This window comes from Protopterus annectens, chromosome 14.part0 (assembly GCF_019279795.1).
Source record: "Protopterus annectens isolate FY-2018-M chromosome 14.part0, PAN1.0, whole genome shotgun sequence".
NCBI classification, from domain to species: Eukaryota; Metazoa; Chordata; order Ceratodontiformes; family Protopteridae; genus Protopterus; species Protopterus annectens.
This window is the reverse complement of record NC_056748.1, coordinates 551,617,394-551,636,406: the sequence shown is the minus strand read 5'-3', so window position 1 is coordinate 551,636,406 and position 19,013 is coordinate 551,617,394. Positions and strand designations below refer to the sequence as shown.

The 19,013-nt window shown below is 35.4% G+C and overlaps 1 protein-coding gene across 1 annotated transcript in view; it reads left to right on the top strand.

The window, feature by feature from the left end:
* The first annotated feature begins 1,748 nt into the window (after positions 1-1,748).
* Positions 1,749-19,013, top strand: part of LOC122789095 (myosin-4-like) — an 82,420-nt gene continuing 65,155 nt past the window's right edge. Inside the window, exons 1-13 of the mRNA XM_044056295.1 lie at positions 1,749-1,964; positions 2,056-2,199; positions 2,283-2,439; positions 4,211-4,238; positions 4,342-4,450; positions 5,026-5,118; positions 5,714-5,777; positions 5,870-5,968; positions 6,071-6,174; positions 6,622-6,760; positions 8,002-8,120; positions 8,286-8,435; positions 9,413-9,583. Of these exons, the coding sequence (XP_043912230.1) occupies positions 1,761-1,964; positions 2,056-2,199; positions 2,283-2,439; positions 4,211-4,238; positions 4,342-4,450; positions 5,026-5,118; positions 5,714-5,777; positions 5,870-5,968; positions 6,071-6,174; positions 6,622-6,760; positions 8,002-8,120; positions 8,286-8,435; positions 9,413-9,583 (1,581 nt within the window). The 5' untranslated portion in view covers positions 1,749-1,760. The remainder of the gene's footprint in view (positions 1,965-2,055; positions 2,200-2,282; positions 2,440-4,210; positions 4,239-4,341; positions 4,451-5,025; positions 5,119-5,713; positions 5,778-5,869; positions 5,969-6,070; positions 6,175-6,621; positions 6,761-8,001; positions 8,121-8,285; positions 8,436-9,412; positions 9,584-19,013) is intronic.

The following is a 19,013-nucleotide window of genomic DNA, read 5'->3' as shown; positions in this document are numbered from 1 at the left end:
GCATTTTGGAGTGTTTTAATTTTGTGATATATACTTGAATTGAAAGCCATTCCTTAGGCATTATTTTTCCATTATGCAGTTTTTAAGTTATCACCAACTAGTTGCAGTTTGTGTGTTTTTTTGTGGTATATACCTGAAATGAATGCCATTCCCAGGAATTATTTTAATACCAGTATAGCCTTGAAAGAAAAAGCATCCAGACTGAAGAAACATTATGTATTTCTTGTCCCCTCTTTTTATGAACAAGTACTTAAGTGAACCTTCTCACTGATTTTGTAAAATGAGTACAATAGTGGAGAAGCAGCAAGTCTACATATCTAGCTCTGCTTGGAATGCTAAAATAAGTTACAGAAGCCCAACAGCTGAAGCCTTTTCTTTCCCTAAGAAAGGATGTTACATTAATGAAACTCTATAAATAGAAGGCTGTAAGAAAGCACTTGAAAAGCAGTTAAGGGACACCCACTGCAGATACACAGAAGCTGTGATGCAACAGATAGTTCAAGGGCACATCTTGGCGAATGCAGTGTTGCCCTGTATGAAGACACCATTTTGGCTGGTGATATTGTGCTGCCCTATATGAAGACACCATTTTGGCTGGTGATATTGTGCTGCCCTATATGAAGACACCATTTTGGCTGGTGATATTGTGCTGCCCTATATGAAGACACCATTTTGGCTGGTGATATTGTGCTGCCCTATATGAAGACACCATTTTGGCTGGTGATATTGTGCTGCCCTATATGAAGACACCATTTTGGCTGGTGATATTGTGCTGCCCTATATGAAGACACCATTTTGGCTGGTGATATTGTGCTGCCCTATATGAAGACACCATTTTTGACTGGTGATGCTGTGCTGCCCTATATGAAGACACCATTTTGGCTGGTGATATTGTGCTGCCCTATATGAAGACACCATTTTGGCTGGTGATATTGTGCTGCCCTATATGAAGACACCATTTTGGCTGGTGATATTGTGCTGCCCTATATGAAGACACCATTTTGGCTGGTGATATTGTGCTGCCCTATATGAAGACACCATTTTGGCTGGTGATATTGTGCTGCCCTATATGAAGACACCATTTTGGCTGGTGATATTGTGCTGCCCTATATGAAGACACCATTTTGGCTGGTGATATTGTGCTGCCCTATATGAAGACACCATTTTGGCTGGTGATATTGTGCTGCCCTATATGAAGACACCATTTTGGCTGGTGATATTCTGCTGCCCTATATGAAGACACCATTTTGGCTGGTGATATTGTGCTGCCCTATATGAAGACACCATTTTGGCTGGTGATATTGTGCTGCCCTATATGAAGACACCATTTTGGCTGGTGATATTGTGCTGCCCTATATGAAGACACCATTTTGACTGGTGATGCTGTGCACTAGCCTAGCCTTCTAGGTTCACCAACAGCACTATGCACACCACATGCCAAAGCTACTGTGATAGGAAGAACATCTAATTATCAGCTAGCAGTAGTTACTGATCTGTAAGAGAAATCAAAAATAAAAATAAAACATAGTGTGGCACATTTTTCAGCTTTATTTATGTGTACATGTATTTATTTATTTCTACCTACACCCATTATTAAGCTTTTTATTATACTTGCTTTAGTGAAGAGATATTTATTATTTTCAGTTGTAAAAGTCCAGTCATGCTTTCTTTTGTGTGTGTTCAGTTCATTACATCTTATTTCCTTGTTGCCTGTCCAAGAATCAAAAGCAGAACATTTTATTTTATAGTGAGCTGCAATCATGAGCTCAGATGCAGAAATGGGAGTATTTGGGGCTGCTGCCTCCTTTCTCCGAAAATCAGAGAAAGAAAGGATTGAAGCCCAGAATCGCCCATTTGATGCCAAGTCAGCAACGTTTGTGGCAGATGACAAAGTAGCTTATGTTAAGGGAACTCTCATAAGCAAGGAAGGTGGCAAAGCTACCGTTAAAACAGAAGATGGAAGAGTAAGTGTGCAAACTTCCTGAGTTTATAATTTTACATTATGAAGCAAACACATTTCTAAGTCAATAAAACTGTTTTTGTTTAATTTTAAAGACTGTAACAGTTAAGGATGGCCAAATCTTTCCTATGAACCCTCCTAAGTTTGATAAAATTGAAGACATGGCCATGATGACTCACCTTCATGAACCAGCTGTGCTGTATAACCTCAAAGAGCGTTATGCAGCCTGGATGATCTACGTGAGTAAAACAAAATAAAATAACTTCTGTAACAAATATTTTTAAAATGTTTGCTTTTAACTCTTGGCATATTTCTCTTTCAGACCTATTCTGGCCTTTTCTGTGTAACTGTAAACCCCTACAAGTGGTTGCCAGTGTATAATCCAGAGGTAGTTGCTGGATACAGGGGAAAGAAGCGTCAGGAAGCTCCTCCCCACATCTTCTCCATCTCTGACAATGCATATCAGTTCATGTTAACTGGTGAGTAACTTGGAAATATCCAAACATATTTAATGTTTGCCATTTATTTAATTTAGTACTGCAATAACATTTTCTTAGTGCTTAAACAAAAGAAAACTGTCTTACTAACTAATAATGGATACCTGGTCACTTTTGTCTAATATAGGTCAATCACATTAGCACCATTTTCTATAACTGAAATGTTATAAATAACAACAGGTCTTTATGTCTTGAAATGGAATCCTTGCGTGTTTTATCTTGGGAATGTTCCCATATTCTTATTTACCATAACATTTAAAAAGCAAACTTAAGTTGGTGCTAGAAAATATAGGAATACTGAAGCATTCTCTTGCCATTCATGGACCAGCCATACATGTTTTTCTATAAGTTCAATAGACAACTTGTTTGGTCAAGTTGGAACAAAGTTAAGGGGAATGACTGTCATGCAACATGAAACCAAGGGGCTATAGTATGCTGAGCAACAAAGGCTTACTGAAGATGCAGTTATTCCAGAATAATCAAATCAGTTTCTTGCATGAAAAGGGAACTAGAGTGGAACAAATGTATGGACACCATCAAGCCATCTGCTACTCTGCTAAATAGGAGGTAGATATTACAGAAGAGTCAAGGAATGTGGCCACAAGCAGGAGGCTAGACTGGAACTTGCATAACTGGGAGCAATGTGATGATTAAGGAATGAGTGCGATGGAGAGGTAAGGCTGTCTGTTATGAAGTCATCACTTAGCTCGGCTCACTAAAATGTCATCAGAGGTAATGAGCTACAGGTGCAGTACATCATTTCTTCCACTAGACAACATCAGCTTCCTTTACAAATTGTGTGTGTTTAGAAAGGTCCATCTTACAGAAGTCCAGGGAGTTTATCAAAGAATAATCAAGCAGCAATTAAAAAATGGTCATACAGGCTGCAATAGTCTGGCAGTAGTGGAGAGGATGAAAATATATTTTGCTAATGAATTTTTTTCTGAATCAGATTATGTCAGTCTCCCTTCATCTGCTCTATGAATCTGATAAGTTACTTAACCTAGCAGTGCACCTGTCCAACCTAGCAGTGCATCTGGATCACACCTGAAATGACACCAACCAGTGCACCTGGATCACGCCTGAAATGAGACCCTTGTGTCTAATGTATTTATGGTAGACTAACAAAATTAAACTTAAGTAAAACTGTATAATGATGCACATGTGCAGTTATTATTATACCCATTTGTTAATGAGCCAGCCAACTGGACATACAGTCTCTTTTCAAGGGCACCCCAGAAACATTGTTTGGTTAAGTGACTTGCTCAATGTCCACAGCAGGCAAACAAGGGTAGGAAGAATCAAACCCTGCAGCAGCAGCTCTCAGCCTTAATCCTGTGAGCCATCTTAGTAATGCAGTCAGGCTTGTTTACTGTCATAGGTGTTTGAATTACCCTTCTCTCATTCCTGTTTGGCTTCTATTTGTTAAACTGAATGCTCTGTTTCTTGCTGCTTGACATGTATATTCTGATAAAAGATATCCAAACATAAAGAGAGGTAGGTAGATTATATTAGGCTTCCAGTTAGGCCAGCGGGTTTGTCATTAAGCCATATGCATATCACTCACTTACTAGAAATGCAGTACATTTAAGAACACAGCTGCATAGAAGAAGTACTGTATATTTAATACAATGTGCTGTTTGTTTATGGTCACATATACCATCAATTGTAACATTCTAATGAACATAAAATTTCAGTAAGCAACGTACTTCTTTTGAATTACATTTGACTAAGTAACATTTTTTTTTGATAGATCGTGAAAATCAGTCAATCCTTATCACGTAAGACTAACTTTTTTAATACAAAAATTTAACTTACTGTATTTTTGTTCTAATTATGTCTTATGACTGATGGCCACTAATTTCATTTGCAATTGGTACACAGTGGAGAATCTGGTGCTGGGAAGACTGTCAACACAAAACGTGTCATCCAGTATTTTGCAACGATTGCAGCCTTGGGTGACAAGAAGAAGGAGACAGAGAGTAAGATGCAGGTGAGAATTTAGTCCTTATTTGGATTCTAAAGCGGATATATTTATTAGTGTAACATTCTAGCTGTGTGGCACTTTCTAGTTAAAATATTATATGTAACTTGTTTCTAAAAGTTTAACAAGACAATCATACAGTATATAATATGTAATATGTAAGTCGCTCATTTCTAGATGTGTCCCTGAAGCGTGAATGCCATAATATATAATAAAATATAAGGTCTTCTAATTAAGATAGTGTGAATGACTTATCTAAATGATACACTGTATACCATATTGTATTACAGAATCAGAAAACAACGACAGTAAAAATGCCCAATGGATGCAGAATGTACAGTTAGTCAAAGCAGACAGAAAGTATATAATATATTCAGTAAAGCTCAACAACTTATATTGCAGTACAGCACTTTAATGGCATAACTGCAAGTCGTATTGCAAAGGCCTAGGGAAGAAAGTATTGCTATCACCTTGAAGCCATTGTTCTTTCGATCTCTTTGTACTGTGTAATGAACATGAAGCTACATAAGCAGAAGCCTTTGTTTGACTAAATGGATATTGATATTTATTTGTAACATTTTCAGGGAACTCTGGAAGATCAAATTATCCAGGCCAACCCACTGCTGGAAGCATTCGGTAATGCCAAGACTGTTAGGAATGACAACTCATCTCGCTTTGTAAGTTTACAATTTAAATATATTACGTTTTAAGTGGTTGTTTAACATAGTCGTTGTGATACCATTAATTAAAGGCTGCCATTGATACTTCATAATGAAAACAAGGAAGACTACTCTGGTCTTAATAGTAGAAGGCTGTTTGAAGTTAAATTAAGCACTGCTAATTTATTTTCATGCCACAAGCAGCTTTGGTGGCTTCTGCACTTTCCATGTCAAGGTTACTTATGATTAGTCTGGCAAGAACTTGATGTACATGGTTAACCTCTCACAAATTCATAATTTGATATGCATGCTACACACACACACACACACACACACACTCATACACACACACACACACACACACACATACATATACATAAGTGCTGTGTGCATTAAAATACATATTTGCCAACATGCCTATGCACATATGTTGATGTATACATGTTGATATATATATATATATATATATATATATATATATATATATATATATATATACACATATATATATATATATGTTAATTTGTCTGTACAGATAGATGGTGAGAGTAGAGGTGTACAACTGACATCAGTAAGTTCTGGAAATAATTTCTTGCTATTCATTTTTCTTTAGGGCAAATTTATTCGAATCCACTTTGGAACCACAGGAAAGCTGGCTTCCGCTGATATCGAAGCCTGTAAGTATTAACAAACAATACACATTTGGATATTATTATTCAACATGAAAATGACCAAAAGGTACTCATAGTTCAAAATATTCTTATAACAGATCTTCTAGAAAAATCTAGAGTAACATTCCAGCTTTCAGCTGAACGATGTTACCACATCTTCTACCAAATTATGAGCAATAAAAAGCCTGAGTTAATCGGTAAGTTAAGAATAAATATTTTTTTTTCTTGCTTTTCCTTCAGTGTCTTTTGTATTTGAAACAAGGATAGTATTTCACCTAGTTTTACAAATTGTTTTTCAGAGATGCTTCTGATTTCCACTAACCCATATGACTTCCCATACGTGAGTCAGGGTGAGATTACGGTGCCAAGTATTGATGACGCAGAAGAGTTAATGGCGACAGATGTAAGTACAGTAGCTATAGCCTTCAAAACATTAAGACGTGAATGCCTGTATAACTTAATAGCATAATTCTCAAATAAAACATTTGTTACCGTTTCTTTGTTAAATGCCCCAGAAACCAAGAAAAAGATTTTGTTACATAGCTAATTGTCACAGAATTGCTGCTATGCAGCTAGCATATTAAACCATCAGCTCGGCATTTACTGGCTCTCATCAAGTATATAACTACCAAATAAAATATTTAATGTTTAACAAAAATGCACTGGTACCTATGTACTAACAATGCAAAACATGTATCTATAATATGGACATTATGCATACCATCTAACTTTCCTCATAGGCAGTCATGTAATCTGCATGAGTGAATGATACACTGCATTTTCTTTCAGTTAGTTCTAAAGTCCAGTAAAAAACTTGACTATAAAAATATGTTTATTTTATAAATTATAGGGTGCAATTGACATCTTAGGTTTCACCCCAGAAGAAAAAATTGGCATCTACAAGCTGACAGGTGCAGTGATGCATTATGGGAACATGAGATTTAAGCAGAAACAACGAGAGGAGCAGGCTGAACCAGAAGGGACTGAAGGTAATGCAATGATGCCAGACGTATGTAGATAAATCATTTGCCAGCTTTAGCTAGGCAAAGATGCAAATGCATCATATATTCTGAAGCTCTTTCATATAGTTTAGTGATGTTAAATAATTACAATTCTTCAATTCAAAATATTTTTTGGTGAGCCACTAATATTAGAAAATGAGTATTCTCAGGAAAGGTACATACCAATGTTTGTTCTTCTAAATTTATAAATGTCTCACGCAATGGAGCTAAATAAATAAATAAAGGCTAAACACCAATTATCCTGCAGTCTGTCAGGGCTAGTCCAGTATTCTGAACAGACTGAAAATAAGGGAACCCCCCCCCCCCGGTCAGGATTGGACTGTCCTGACATCCTACCAAGGCTGAACTTGTGAGCATAATGAATCCTGCACTTTTACAGGATTGCCCAGCCATCTATTCTTAGTGACACAATAATTATACAAGTCTTACACAACAAATTAATTAAAAAATGTCTGTTGTCACACATACCACATGCATTTTTGAAGGTAAACTGGAAAACAATCAGAAATACCATTGGATAATGTCAAGCTGTTCATTTTACATGAAACCCTATAAAACAGTATAAAACAGATTTAAACATTATGTAAAAATAACCCATATTGGAATATATAGTATTCTGGGAGAGTCACATGGAAATCGTTCCATGAAGCTGTGCTACTCTTTTCACCAATACCACTACCTATCTACCATAGTTAACAAGACTACTATGGATAATTTGTTATAAAAGAAAGGAATGTGATATTTGCTCATATTTTTTTTTAATTATTTTTCATTTTGATCTTGAATAACTTTTCTTTCATTCTGTGTTCTTCCTTCTATAATTCTAGTGATTATTTTATAAATGGGATTTATATTTTTAAAAGACAAAGGTTGCAATCAGTAACATCTAAAGTAATCATCACTATTACAAATAATTAGTAACAGTTGTAAGCATCGGTACACTTGTATAGAACTTGTAACAAGCAAAAATGTTAAAAAGACTCTCAAAAACTGGTGTTTAGCAAGGAATTCATGCATATGTTTGTTTTACATAGATACTGACAAAGTGATAAGTGTTAACTATTGATGGGCTTGCTTATACGGGACCATGCATTTTATATAAAGAATAAGGCTGTGCAGCTGGTCACTTATTATAAATGAAAATATATTTAATATTATGCATTTGATTTGTGTACAAATATTTAAAAAGTCTCATTCATTCTTTTTAGTGGCTGACAAAGCTGCGTACCTGATGGGTCTAAACTCTGCAGACTTGCTCAAAGCTTTATGCTATCCCAGAGTAAAAGTTGGAAATGAATATGTAACCAAAGGTCAGACTGTTCAACAGGTTTGTATGCCATTAGGCAATCATGGTTTTTATACCATATAAAATTATATATTATTAATTAATCAAATAATTTTCATTAAAGTACTACTGTATGTTAAATGACATCCATTTTTGGCATTAAGTGTCAGGATACAAGCCTAAATTGCTTATTTCCATTTTTTCTAGGTCTACAACTCTGTTGGTGCTCTTGGTAAATCAGTCTATGAGAAGATGTTCTTCTGGATGGTTTATCGTATCAACCAGCAACTGGATACTAAACAACAGAGACAGTATTTCATTGGTGTCCTGGATATAGCTGGTTTTGAAATTTTTGATGTAAGTTCCAATTCAGCAAATTTAAAACTCTCAATGTAATTATTCTAGCGTATCTCATGATTTGTCTGAAAGTGGTCTTGTTGGCATTTATGCCATGAATGTATTCAAACATAAATCATTGATGATATAAAATATATTAATCTTAATTACTAGATGTCAATATTTTGAGTTACTGTAAAGGCATAAAGTAAATTTTTATGTGTTTTCTCTTCTGTGTGCTAATTCACCATTCAGAGCTGTTTAAACAACTTTTCTGTCATATCCTTCAATATGTTTTGGAAACTAAGTGTGTGAATTATTTATACAAATTTGTTTTGGGTCCATAAAGTATGTAAGTCTAATTTAAGTATACTATATGGCACTCTCAGTAACCATAGCAGTTCCACTAACCCAGCTGTAAAATAATGGTTGATTGTTTGGATCTGGTTAAGGAAATGTGATTAGAATTGCTATATATAGTCTAAGCTTCAGGGCATGAGGGTTGTGCCGTCTGCTGTGTTTTTGCAGCCTTGAAAGTTTAATGCTGTGAGTGCAGAAATTGGAACTTAGAGGTACCATTAAGATATATAAACACACTTGTACAGTGAGATGCTGAAACAGAATTACGTATATTTAAGATGCTAAAACAGGTGATGGCACATCTGGTTGCATATTTATAATCCTAGCAATAATACTGCTGGAAAAAGTTTGCACTACTATGGCAGTATTAAATCTGTAGCCACCTCATGCTTCCAACCTGCTCCCAGTAACAGCCGTACCTTCTTATGAAACACATATCACATAAAAATTGTACTATTTATGATCTATAGACATGAGAGTCAGTCAGCCTTAAGTAGGGAAAAAAGGGAGTTACAGGACTACCCGACAACGATTCATCATCACAACAGTACATAATATGGAATTAAGTCAAGAAAAAACTATTAGTGTTGCTAGCCTGGGAACATCAATTCATATATATTTTTTTTCTGCACATTTAGTTCAACACCCTGGAACAGCTCATGATCAACTTCACCAATGAAAAGCTGCAACAGTTTTTCAACCACCACATGTTTGTACTGGAGCAAGAAGAGTACAAGAAGGAAGGAATCGAATGGGAATTCATTGACTTTGGCATGGACCTGGCTGCTTGTATTGAGCTAATTGAGAAGGTAAGCATGTTGCTGATGTGTATGAATTGCTCATTATACTAAGACAGAAACTGTTACTTATAGTTCTCTTGTTATTGTAATAGTTACTTAACTTCACTTTCTTCAAAAATGCTTTTGCTTGTCGCTTACAAAAGGCTTTTCATGTCAGACAGATATGGCAACATAAGCATTAAGAAGTTGTTTCATGTCAGACAGATACGGTAACATAAGCATTCAGAAGTTGTTTCATGTCAGACAGATATGGTAACATAAGCATTCAGAAGTTGTTTCATGTCAGACAGATATGGTAACATAAGCATTCAGAAGTTGTTTCATGTCAGACAGATATGGTAACATAAGCATTCAGAAGTTTTATTCATGTCAGACAGATATGGTAACATAAGCATTCAGAAGTTTTATTCATGTCAGACAGATATGGTAACATAAGCATTCAGAATTTTTATTCATGTCAGACAGATATGGCAACATAAACATTCAGAAGTTGTTTCATGTCAGACAGATATGGTAACATAAGCATTCAGAAGTTGTTTCATGTCAGACAGATATGGTAACATAAGCATTCAGAAGTTGTTTCATGTCAGACAGATATGGTAACATAAGCATTCAGAATTTTTATTCATGTCAGACAGATATGGCAACATAAACATTCAGAAGTTGTTTCATGTCAGACAGATATGGTAACATAAGCATTCAGAAGTTGTTTCATGTCAGACAGATATGGTAACATAAGCATTCAGAATTTTTATTCATGTCAGACAGATATGGCAACATAAACATTCAGAAGTTGTTTCATGTCAGACAGATATGGTAACATAAGCATTCAGAAGTTGTTTCATGTCAGACAGATATGGTAACATAAGCATTCAGAATTTTTATTCATGTCAGACAGATATGGCAACATAAACATTCAGAAGTTGTTTCATGTCAGACAGATATGGTAACATAAGCATTCAGAAGTTGTTTCATGTCAGACAGATATGGTAACATAAGCATTCAGAATTTTTATTCATGTCAGACAGATATGGCAACACAAGCATACAGATGTTGTTTCATGTCAGACAGATATGGTAACATAAGCATTCAGAAGATGTTTCATGTCAGACAGATATGGTAACATTAGCATTCAGAAGTTGTTTCATGTCAGACAGATATGGTAACATAAGCATTCAGAAGTTGTTTCATGTCAGACAGATATGGTAACATAAGCATTCAGAAGTTTTATTCATGTCAGACAGATATGGCAACATTAGCATTCAGAAGTTGTTTCATGTCAGACAGATTTGTAACATAAGCATTCAGAAGTTGTTTCATGTCAGACAGATATGGTAAATAAGCATTCAGAAGTTGTTTCATGTCAGACAGATATGGTAACATTAGCATTCAGAAGTTGTTTCATGTCAGACAGATATGGTAACATAAGCATTCAGAAGTTGTTTCACGTCAGACAGATATGGTAACATAAGCAATCAGAAGTTGTTTCATGTCAGACAGATATGGCAACATAAGCATGCAGCAATTGTTTCATGCCAGACTGATATGGCAACATTAGCATTCAGAAGTTGTTTCATGTCAGACAGATATGGTAACATAAGCATTCATAAGTTGTTTTATGTCAGACAGATATGGTAACATAAGCATTCATAAGTTGTTTCATGTCAGACAGATATGGCAACATTAGAATTCAGAAGCTGTTTTGTGTCAGACAGATATGCCAACATTAGCATTCAGAAGTTGTTTCATGTCAAACAGATATGGCAACATAAGCATTCGGAAGTTGTTTCATGTCAGACAGATATGGTAACATAAGCATTCAGAAGTTTTATTCATGTCAGACAGATATGGCAACATAAATATTCAGAAGTTGTTTCATGTCAGACAGATATGGTAACATAAGCATTCAGAAGTTGTTTCATATCAGACAGATATGGTAACATAAGCATTCAGAAGTTGTTTCATGTCAGACAGATATTAACATAAGCATTCAGAATTTTTATTCATGTCAGACAGATATGGCAACATAAACATTCAGAAGTTGTTTCATGTCAGACAGATATGGTAACATAAGCATTCAGAAGTTGTTTCATGTCAGACAGATATGGTAACATAAGCATTCAGAATTTTAATTCATGTCAGACAGATATGGCAACACAAGCATTCAGAAGTTGTTTCATGTCAGACAGATATGGTAACATAAGCATTCTGAAGATGTTTCATGTCAGACAGATATGGCTACACAAGCATTCAGAAGTTGTTTCACATCAGACAGATATGGTAACATAAGCATTCAGAAGTTGTTTCATGTCAGACAGATATAGCAACATTAGCATTCAGAAGTTGTTTCATATCAGACAGATATGGCAACATAAGCATTCAGAAGTTGTTTCATGTCAGGCAGATATGGTAACATAAGCATGCAGAAGTTGTTTCATGTCAGACAGATATGGTAACATAAGCAATCAGAAGTTGTTTCCTGTCAGACAGATATGGCAACATAAGCATGCAGCAGTTGTTTCATGTCAGACAGATATGGCAACATAAGCATGCAGCAATTGTTTCATGCCAGACAGACATGGCAACATTAGCATTCAGAAGTTGTTTCATGTCAGACAGATATGGTAACATAAGTGCATTCATAAGTTGTTTCATGTCAGACAGATATGGCAACATAAGCATTCAGAAATTGTTTCATGTCAGACAGATATGGCAACATTAGAATTCAGAAGTTGTTTCATGTCAGACAGATATGGCAATATTTGCATTCAGAAGTTGTTTCATGTCAGACAGATATGGCAACATAAGCATTCAGAAGTTGTTTCATGTCAGACAGATATGGTAGCATAAGCATTCAGAAGTTTTATTCATGTCAGACAGATATGGCAACATAAGCATTCAGAAGTTGTTTCATATCAGACAGATATGGTAACATAAGCATTCAGAAGTTGTTTCATGTCAGACAGATATGGTAACATAAGCAGTCAGAATTTTTATTCATGTCAGACAGATATGGTAACATAAGCATTCAGAAGTTGTTTCATGTCAGACAGATATGGTAACATAAGCATTCAGAAGTTGTTTCATGTCAGACAGATATGGTAACGTAAGCATTCAGAATTTTTATTCATGTCAGACAGATATGGCAATACAAGCATTCAGACGTTGTTTCATGTCAGACAGATATGGTAACATAAACATTCAGAAGATGTTTCATGTCAGACATATGGTAACATTAGCATTCAGAAGTTGTTTCATGTCAGACAGATATGGTAACATAAGCATTCAGAAGTTGTTTCATGTCAGACAGATGTGGTAACATAAGCATGCAGCAGTTGTTTCATGTCAGACTGATATGGCAACACTAGCATTCAGAAGTTGTTTCATGTCAGACAGATATGGCAACATTAGAATTCAGAAGTTGTTTCATGTCAGACAGATATGGCAATATTTGCATTCAGAAGTTGTTTCATGTCAGACAGATATGGCAACATAAGCATTCAGAAGTTGTTTCATGTCAGACAGATATGGTAGCATAAGCATTCAGAAGTTTTATTCATGTCAGACAGATATGGCAACATAAGCATTCAGAAGTTGTTTCATATCAGACAGATATGGTAACATAAGCATTCAGAAGTTGTTTCATGTCAGACAGATATGGTAACATAAGCATTCAGAATTTTTATTCATGTCAGACAGATATGGCAACATAAACATTCAGAAGTTGTTTCATGTCAGACAGATATGGTAACATAAGCATTCAGAAGTTGTTTCATGTCAGACAGATATGGTAACGTAAGCATTCAGAATTTTTATTCATGTCAGACAGATATGGCAATACAAGCATTCAGACGTTGTTTCATGTCAGACAGATATGGTAACATAAACATTCAGAAGATGTTTCATGTCAGACAGATATGGTAACATTAGCATTCAGAAGTTGTTTCATGTCAGACAGATATGGTAACATAAGCATTCAGAAGTTGTTTCATGTCAGACAGATGTGGTAACATAAGCATGCAGCAGTTGTTTCATGTCAGACAGATATGGCAACACTAGCATTCAGAAGTTGTTTCATGTCAGACAGATATGGTAACATAAACATTCAGAAGTTGTTTCATGCCAGACAGATATGGTAACATAAGCATTCAGAAGTTGATTCATGTCAGAAAGATATGGTAACATAAGCATTCAGAAGTTGTTTCATGTCAGACAGATATGGTAACATAAGCATTCAGAAGTTTTATTCATGTCAGACAGATATGGCAACATTAGCATTCAGAAGTTGTTTCATGTCAGACAGATTTGTAACATAAGCATTCAGAAGTTGTTTCATGTCAGACAGATATGGTAACATAAGCATTCAGAAGTTGTTTCATGTCAGACAGATATGATAACATTAGCATTCAGAAGTTGTTTCATGTCAGACAGATATGGTAACATAAGCATGCAGAAGTTGTTTCATGTCAGACAGATATGGTAACATAAGCAATCAGAAGTTGTTTCATGTCAGACAGACATGGCAACATAAGCATGCAGCAATTGTTTCATGCCAGACTGATATGGCAACATTAGCATTCAGAAGTTGTTTCATGTCAGACAGATATGGTAACATAAGCATTCATAAGTTGTTTCATGTCAGACAGATATGGCAACATAAGCATTCAGAAATTGTTTCATGTCAGACAGATATGGCAACATTAGAATTCAGAAGTTGTTTCATGTCAGACAGATATGGCAACATTAGCATTCGGAAGTTGTTTCATGTCAAACAGATATGGCAACATAAGCATTCAGTAGTTGTTTCATGTCAGACAGATATGGTAACATAAGCATTCAGTAGTTTTATTCATGTCAGACAGATATGGCAACATAAGCATTCAGAAGTTGTTTCATATCAGACAGATATGGTAACATAAGCATTCAGAAGTTGTTTCATGTCAGACAGATATGGTACCATAAGCATTCAGAATTTTTATTCATGTCAGACAGATATGGCAACATATACATTCAGAAGTTGTTTCATGTCAGACAGATATGGTAACATAAGCATTCTGAAGTTGTTTCATATCAGACAGGTATGGTAACATAAGCATTCAGAAGTTGTTTCATGTCAGACAGATATGGTAACATAAGCATTCAGAATTTTTATTCATGTCAGACAGATATGGCAACATAAACATTCAGAAGTTGTTTCATGTCAGACAGATATGGTAACATAAGCATTCAGAAGTTGTTTCATGTCAGACAGATATGGTAACATAAGCATTCAGAATTTTTATTCATGTCAGACAGATATGGCAACACAAGCATTCAGAAGTTGTTTCATGTCAGACAGATATGGTAACATAAGCATTCCGAAGATGTTTCATATCAGACAGATATGGTAACATTAGCATTCAGAAGTTGTTTCATGTCAGACAGATATGGTAACATTAGCATTCAGAAGTTGTTTCATGTCAGACAGATATGGTAACATTAGCATTCAGAAGTTTTATTCATGTCAGACAGGTATGGTAGCATTAGCATTCAGATGTTGTTTCATGTCAAACAGATATGGTAACATAAGCATTCAGAAGTTGTTTCATGTCAGACAGATATGGTAACATTAGCATTCAGAAGTTTTATTCATGTCAGACAGGTATGGTAGCATTAGCATTCAGATGTTGTTTCATGTCAAACAGATATGGTAACATAAGCATTCAGAAGTTGTTTCATGTCAGACAGATATGGTAACATAAGCATTCAGAAGTTGTTTCATGTCAGATATGGTAACATTTGCATTCAGAAGTTTTATTCATGTCAGACAGATATGGTAACATTAGCATTCAGAAGTTGTTTTATGTCAGACAGATATGGCAACATAAGCATTCAGAAGTTGTTTCATGTCAGACAGATACGGTAACATAAGCATTCAGAAGTTGTTTCATGTCAGATATGGTAACATTTGCATTCAGAAGTTTTATTCATGTCAGACAGATATGGTAACATTAGCATTCAGAAGTTGTTTTATGTCAGACAGATATGGCAACATAAGCATTCAGATGTTGTTTCATGTCAGACAGATATGGTAACGTAAGCATTCAGAATTTTTATTCATGTCAGACAGATATGGCAATACAAGCATTCAGACGTTGTTTCATGTCAGACAGATATGGTAACATAAACATTCAGAAGATGTTTCATGTCAGACAGATATGGTAACATTAGCATTCAGAAGTTGTTTCATGTCAGACAGATATGGTAACATAAGCATTCAGAAGTTGTTTCATGTCAGACAGATATGGTAACATAAGCATGCAGCAGTTGTTTCATGTCAGACAGATATGGCAACACTAGCATTCAGAAGTTGTTTCATGCCAGACAGATATGGTAACATAAGCATTCAGAAGTTGATTCATGTCAGAAAGATATGGTAACATAAGCATTCAGAAGTTGTTTCATGTCAGACAGATATGGTAACATAAGCATTCAGAAGTTTTATTCATGTCAGACAGATATGGCAACATTAGCATTCAGAAGTTGTTTCATGTCAGACAGATTTGTAACATAAGCATTCAGAAGTTGTTTCATGTCAGACAGATATGGTAACATAAGCATTCAGAAGTTGTTTCATGTCAGACAGATATGATAACATTAGCATTCAGAAGTTGTTTCATGTCAGACAGATATGGTAACATAAGCATTCAGAAGTTGTTTCATGTCAGACAGATATGGTAACATAAGCAATCAGAAGTTGTTTCATGTCAGACAGACATGGCAACATAAGCATGCAGCAATTGTTTCATGCCAGACTGATATGGCAACATTAGCATTCAGAAGTTGTTTCATGTCAGACAGATATGGTAACATAAGCATTCAGAAGTTGTTTCATGTCAGACAGATTTGTAACATAAGCATTCAGAAGTTGTTTCATGTCAGACAGATATGGTAAATAAGCATTCAGAAGTTGTTTCATGTCAGACAGATATGGTAACATTAGCATTCAGAAGTTGTTTCATGTCAGACAGATTTGGTAACATAAGCATTCAGAAGTTGTTTCACGTCAGACAGATATGGTAACATAAGCAATCAGAAGTTGTTTCATGTCAGACAGATATGGCAACATAAGCATGCAGCAATTGTTTCATGCCAGACTGATATGGCAACATTAGCATTCAGAAGTTGTTTCATGTCAGACAGATATGGTAACATAAGCATTCATAAGTTGTTTTATGTCAGACAGATATGGTAACATAAGCATTCATAAGTTGTTTCATGTCAGACAGATATGGCAACATTAGAATTCAGAAGCTGTTTTGTGTCAGACAGATATGCCAACATTAGCATTCAGAAGTTGTTTCATGTCAAACAGATATGGCAACATAAGCATTCGGAAGTTGTTTCATGTCAGACAGATATGGTAACATAAGCATTCAGAAGTTTTATTCATGTCAGACAGATATGGCAACATAAATATTCAGAAGTTGTTTCATGTCAGACAGATATGGTAACATAAGCATTCAGAAGTTGTTTCATATCAGACAGATATGGTAACATAAGCATTCAGAAGTTGTTTCATGTCAGACAGATATTAACATAAGCATTCAGAATTTTTATTCATGTCAGACAGATATGGCAACATAAACATTCAGAAGTTGTTTCATGTCAGACAGATATGGTAACATAAGCATTCAGAAGTTGTTTCATGTCAGACAGATATGGTAACATAAGCATTCAGAATTTTAATTCATGTCAGACAGATATGGCAACACAAGCATTCAGAAGTTGTTTCATGTCAGACAGATATGGTAACATAAGCATTCTGAAGATGTTTCATGTCAGACAGATATGGCTACACAAGCATTCAGAAGTTGTTTCACATCAGACAGATATGGTAACATAAGCATTCAGAAGTTGTTTCATGTCAGACAGATATAGCAACATTAGCATTCAGAAGTTGTTTCATATCAGACAGATATGGCAACATAAGCATTCAGAAGTTGTTTCATGTCAGGCAGATATGGTAACATAAGCATGCAGAAGTTGTTTCATGTCAGACAGATATGGTAACATAAGCAATCAGAAGTTGTTTCCTGTCAGACAGATATGGCAACATAAGCATGCAGCAGTTGTTTCATGTCAGACAGATATGGCAACATAAGCATGCAGCAATTGTTTCATGCCAGACAGACATGGCAACATTAGCATTCAGAAGTTGTTTCATGTCAGACAGATATGGTAACATAAGTGCATTCATAAGTTGTTTCATGTCAGACAGATATGGCAACATAAGCATTCAGAAATTGTTTCATGTCAGACAGATATGGCAACATTAGAATTCAGAAGTTGTTTCATGTCAGACAGATATGGCAATATTTGCATTCAGAAGTTGTTTCATGTCAGACAGATATGGCAACATAAGCATTCAGAAGTTGTTTCATGTCAGACAGATATGGTAGCATAAGCATTCAGAAGTTTTATTCATGTCAGACAGATATGGCAACATAAGCATTCAGAAGTTGTTTCATATCAGACAGATATGGTAACATAAGCATTCAGAAGTTGTTTCATGTCAGACAGATATGGTAACATAAGCAGTCAGAATTTTTATTCATGTCAGACAGATATGGTAACATAAGCATTCAGAAGTTGTTTCATGTCAGACAGATATGGTAACATAAGCATTCAGAAGTTGTTTCATGTCAGACAGATATGGTAACGTAAGCATTCAGAATTTTTATTCATGTCAGACAGATATGGCAATACAAGCATTCAGACGTTGTTTCATGTCAGACAGATATGGTAACATAAACATTCAGAAGATGTTTCATGTCAGACATATGGTAACATTAGCATTCAGAAGTTGTTTCATGTCAGACAGATATGGTAACATAAGCATTCAGAAGTTGTTTCATGTCAGACAGATGTGGTAACATAAGCATGCAGCAGTTGTTTCATGTCAGACTGATATGGCAACACTAGCATTCAGAAGTTGTTTCATGTCAGACAGATATGGCAACATTAGAATTCAGAAGTTGTTTCATGTCAGACAGATATGGCAATATTTGCATTCAGAAGTTGTTTCATGTCAGACAGATATGGCAACATAAGCATTCAGAAGTTGTTTCATGTCAGACAGATATGGTAGCATAAGCATTCAGAAGTTTTATTCATGTCAGACAGATATGGCAACATAAGCATTCAGAAGTTGTTTCATATCAGACAGATATGGTAACATAAGCATTCAGAAGTTGTTTCATGTCAGACAGATATGGTAACATAAGCATTCAGAATTTTTATTCATGTCAGACAGATATGGCAACATAAACATTCAGAAGTTGTTTCATGTCAGACAGATATGGTAACATAAGCATTCAGAAGTTGTTTCATGTCAGACAGATATGGTAACGTAAGCATTCAGAATTTTTATTCATGTCAGACAGATATGGCAATACAA